General features: G+C 38.4%; 1 protein-coding gene across 1 annotated transcript; it reads left to right on the top strand.

Moving 5' to 3' along the window:
* Positions 1-3,430: 3,430 nt before the first annotated feature.
* Positions 3,431-5,069, top strand: LOC120859719 (protocadherin alpha-12-like; the record flags this gene model as incomplete). The annotated part of the gene is made up of 1 exon (XM_040235718.1): positions 3,431-5,069. A coding segment is annotated over exon 1 (1,490 nt), but the record flags the coding sequence as incomplete, so codon positions are not given.
* Between the last annotated feature and the right edge of the window lie 6 nt (positions 5,070-5,075).

Here is a 5,075-nt window from a genome sequence, read left to right as displayed (position 1 = left end):
TCTGGGGAAGGGCCGCCCAAGACCGACCTCATGGCCTTCAGCCCCAGTCTACCTCCGGGTCTGGATAGAGAAGTTGGAGAAGAAAGGCAGGAGGCAGGATCAAATCATTCTGGTCTGGTGAGTTCTATAGATCCTTCCCCTCTTCTTGACGTTTATGTTAATAGTTTAAAAAAAAATCCAGTTTATTTCATGGATGTCTTATACTTCGAGTAATCTTTAAAGAACGTTTGTTAGCGAAATGCCAAATGATACACATATCCAATTTTAATCATATAAAGTATTACGCCTTTTAGCCAGTAAATACCCTATTTCTCATAGTTTTGTTAGAACATGTTAAAAAAAAGATTCAAGAATGACTTTGTCATAACTTTATTAGAAATAATTTCTTACTTTCAACTCATCTACCCAAATCACTTCGTCATCTTTTTTTCCTAATTATTGTAGATAATCACTATGGATTTTTAAAATTTTACTCATCTTCTTTGCTTTTTTAAACAAGTTTTAGGTCTGAGATTTTCACATTATTAGATCAATGACTTTTGTCACTTCAGTCTTCTATCAAAAAATTTAATACTCTTAATTAGTTCTGAAAGGATTTTCTTTTCTTTCTTTCTTTTTTTTTTTGGTTTTGAACATTCATCATACATATATTGTCCATTAAATAATCCTCAGCCTTTCCTCTAACAATAAGATAAAACCTGTTTTCATTTTATTTGTGGTAAAAGAATGCAGCCTTTTGTCTTAGTGTGCTTATTTCATTGAAATAATATAACTAAAATTTCTGTCCATTTTTAATTTTGTAATTTTGTTCTCTGAAATGGGGAGAGATTTGTCTACTATGTACTGAAACAAAGCTCCCAGGTTTATGCTGCCAGAGTAACAAGGCAAATAAGGTTATTAATATTCTTGAATCAAGTCATTCAAACTTGCTAAAGGCATGCATATAGGCCTATAACATCTGCAATATATGCTAGTTGGCATTATTTCCTAAGTTTCTGGATTTATCTAGACAGAAAAAGTTAATTCTATCAAAGTGAAGCATATTGACATTTATCAATTTCTTTCATTTTAAATTTCCTATCCTTAAGTGCTTTATTGCTGGCATTTGTAAAAGTTTCTTTCCATGTAGTATACCCATGTATATACATGCCCATGTACCACATCTGAAGATTCTAGGAAAAATCATTTGCCTCTAGGTCATTCTTCTAATTCAGTGGTTCTTAGCCACATGTAGGATGGTAGAATTGCTGACCTCTTTTGAGAAGCTGATGAAAGTCATTCTCCCTTTAAAATCACACAGCAAACCCTTGGCATAATAGTCAAGGACTCCATGCTGAAGCTCATCCTTGGGCCTCTATTTATAAAACTTTGTATCTCAGCATTAATTGTCTAAAAACATTCTTTATTCAAAATTAGTCAATAAAATTAAAATATAAAATTTTTAGGCTCAAAAGTAATTAATTATATCATTTATGAAAGTTTGTAAATATAAATAAATGTGAATGTTAGGTAGGGCATGTATTATTACCCATTTCCAAACTAACTTCTTGGAATGACTCAACATCATTTTAATTTAATATAAAACATATTGGAATGTTTTAAGTACAGGTTAAAAGTTTGCAAATTGTTACTATTGCATAATATATAAGTAATCAATACACATTTTAGATAATTCCAAGTTATGTAGATTAATTTCTACAAATTTAGTGTCTTTTATACTTAATTTAAATTTCAGGATTACATTCTAGAATGTAAAATTGTTATTTCACTCTATTTTGTAGTTTGATTGTTTAAGTATTGAGCTAACTTTGGATTTTTCTATCTGTTTAATCATTTAATTATGTCTAACAGTGAGCGAGGATGCATTGCGTCTCCTGAATACATTACAGTAAGGTTCCTTGTGAATTATGGTACATTCACATTTTTGAAAATGGAAGATATAAAATGAATAAGCTTGATGGTGATAGACAGTTTGAATAGTCCCATAGCATCAAAATTCAAATATGTGTTTCATTAATTCAGAGTGAGTGTGGTAGTTGATTTAAGTTATTTTATGCTTGTAGAATCATTCTTGGTTATTATTTTCTGGCTCTTTAAAAGTTTCACTTCTCAGTTTTTTTATTATGCATTAAAAGAATGGTGAGAAATTATTGGTTTAAAGATTTTGATTTAAATTTAAATGAGCTTCTAAATAATATGCTTACTCTTTTTTTTTTTTTACAACTAGCTGTAGGATCTTATCTGTTTTGTTTTCCCTTAAAGCTAGTCTTGAATTACTGAATAAAATTATGAGAAATATTTTGATTCTCCCTTGAATCATAGTCACCATTGTGGTCTTCTGAAGAGAAGCTTATTTTATATAACTACTAACTGGCCTAGAAGGAAGGATATAGAGGGAAACAAAATGGTCACTATGAAGTTCATCTTCTTTTGACTTTAGTCAGTGAGATTGGGCTCCAAAACATTTCATGAGATCTTTGTCAGATTAGTGCTCTACTACCACTTCAGAATACCATGAACTTTGGAGGTTTTGACTCAACATTTTACGTGAAAATGCTTTAATCCTGCTAGAGTAAAATATTCTAGAATCTGCACCCACTTAAGAATGAGACCAGTTGTATGAAAAGTCATCACATGTGAGCATCAAGGAACCAAAAATAACATCTTCCATATTTATGATGAATTCTAATATTGGCCATATTTATGAATAAAATAGTTTATATGAATGAAATATTTTCTCCTTTACTAGACAAGGAAATTCTTGGCTTTCTCATAAAGACTTAGAATGAAGTGCTTGTGAAGGATGAAAATCATTATGAATGTGAATTGTAAGCAATATAAGGGCCAGGGCGGTGTTCTCAGTCACGTCCGACTCTGCGACCCTCTGCACTGTAGGCTGCCAGATTCCTCTGTCCATGAAATTTTCCAGGCAAGAATACTGGAGTGGGTTGCCATTTCCTACTCCAGGGCATCTTCTCCACCCAGGGATCAAACCCAAGTCTCTTGCATCTCCTGCACTGGCAGGTGGATTCTTTACCACTTTGTCACCTGGGAAGCCCAATGGCAGGGGTGATATATATTATTCTTCATTTTATTTTCCATGATAGCTAGCTAATGAGTAACTTCTGACATTCAACATTTCAATAATTATTTTGTGATACACTTTGAAGCAGAATTATTTTAAAAACCAAAGTATAATAGAAGTATTTGTGCTTTGTTAAGAATATTATATATATTAAATAAATAGGCATTTGCAAATGATCCATGAAACTATCCAAAAAGTTGATACAGATTTAAAGTGAACCCAGAAGTGGCTAAACCAAAAAGAACCTCAGGATCTTTCTTGTACTTACATAATCAGTCACATGATGTCGCTGTATACTCAAAAGGTGAAAAGGGAAAACTGTCTCCAAGTCCAGATTCCAACAATCCACAGAATAGGATAGACTCCATATTGACCGGAAAGCTGGGTAAAATTTACTGAAGGTATACTTACAGAAGAGGAGACTGGTCATAAATGTTGGCAGCGAACTATCCCTTAAAACTGACAGTCTCACCTCAGAGATCCGTTTATCTGCAATGGTGTTTTCTTGGCGAGGAGGCTTCGAAACTCGGCGCCTGCTACTCTCGCTTCTGCTCCTCGCAGCCTGGGAGTCGGGGAGCGGCCAGGTCCATTACTCGGTTCCCGAGGAGGCAAAACACGGCACCTTCGTGGGCCGCATCGCCCAGGACCTAGGACTAGAGCTGGCGGAGCTGGTGCCCCGCCTGTTCCGGGTGGCGTCCAAAGGCCGCGGGGACCTTCTGGAGGTAAATCTGCAGAATGGCATTTTGTTTGTGAATTCTCGGATCGACCGGGAGGAGCTGTGCGGGCGGAGCGCGGAGTGCAGCATCCACCTGGAGGTGATCGTGGACCGGCCGCTGCAGGTGTTCCATGTGGAGGTGGAGGTGAAGGACATTAATGACAACCCGCCAGTATTCAGAGGAGAACAAAAGGTACTCATTTCTGAATCTGCGCCTTTGGAGTCTCGTTTTCCTCTAGAGGGCGCTTCTGATGCGGATATCGGCCTAAACTCTCTCCTGACCTATAGGTTAAGTTTAAATGAGTATTTTACTCTTAAACTAATAACGAAAACCGACAAAAGTATACTGCCTGAACTCATTCTTCGGAAGGCATTGGATAGAGAAGAAATACCAGAACTTAATATGTTGCTGACCGCTCTGGATGGCGGTAAACCCCAGCTAACAGAATCTGTTCAGATTCAAATAACCATCCTGGATGTTAATGACAATGCTCCTGAGTTCGATAAGCCTGGCTATAAAGTGGTGCTGTTTGAAAATGTCCCAAACGGCACGAGAATCATTCAACTAAACGCTTCTGATCTAGACGAAGGACCAAACAGAGAAATTTCCTATGGAATCAGAATGATTCTGCCACTGAGTGAGAAATGTATGTTTTTAATAAATCCACAAACTGGTGAAATTAGAATTTACGGGAAACTGGATTTTGAAGAGAATAATGAGTATGAAATCCAGGTTAACGCCATTGATAAAGGGATTCCGCCCATGGCTGGTCATTGTACGGTCCTGGTGGAAGTTCTAGACCTGAATGACAATACCCCTGAGGTAATGATCACTTCGCTGTCGCTCCCAGTGCGGGAGGACGCTCAGGTGGGCACTGTCATCGCCTTGATCAGTGTGTCCGACTGTGATTCCGGCGCCAATGGGCAGGTGACCTGCTCACTCACACCACCGCATATCCCCTTCAAGCTGGTGTCCACCTTCAAGAATTACTATTCGCTAGTGCTGGACAGTGTCCTGGACCGAGAGAGTGCGTCGAACTACGAGGTGGTGGTGACAGCGAGGGACGGTGGCTCACCTTCTCTGTCAGCCACTGCCAGCGTGTCCGTGGAGGTGGCCGACGTGAACGACAACGCGCCCGCGTTCACGCAGCCCGAGTACACGGTGTTTGTGAAGGAGAACAACCCGCCCGGCTGCCACATCTTCACCTTGTCTGCGCGAGACGCGGATGCGCAGGAGAACGCGCTGGTGTCCTACTCGCTGGTGGAGCGGCGGGT

The sequence above is a fragment of the Oryx dammah genome, unplaced genomic scaffold (assembly GCF_014754425.2).
Source record: "Oryx dammah isolate SB20612 unplaced genomic scaffold, SCBI_Odam_1.1 HiC_scaffold_2574, whole genome shotgun sequence".
Taxonomy (NCBI): domain Eukaryota; kingdom Metazoa; phylum Chordata; class Mammalia; order Artiodactyla; family Bovidae; genus Oryx; species Oryx dammah.
This window is presented reverse-complemented; position numbering and strand designations above follow the sequence as displayed.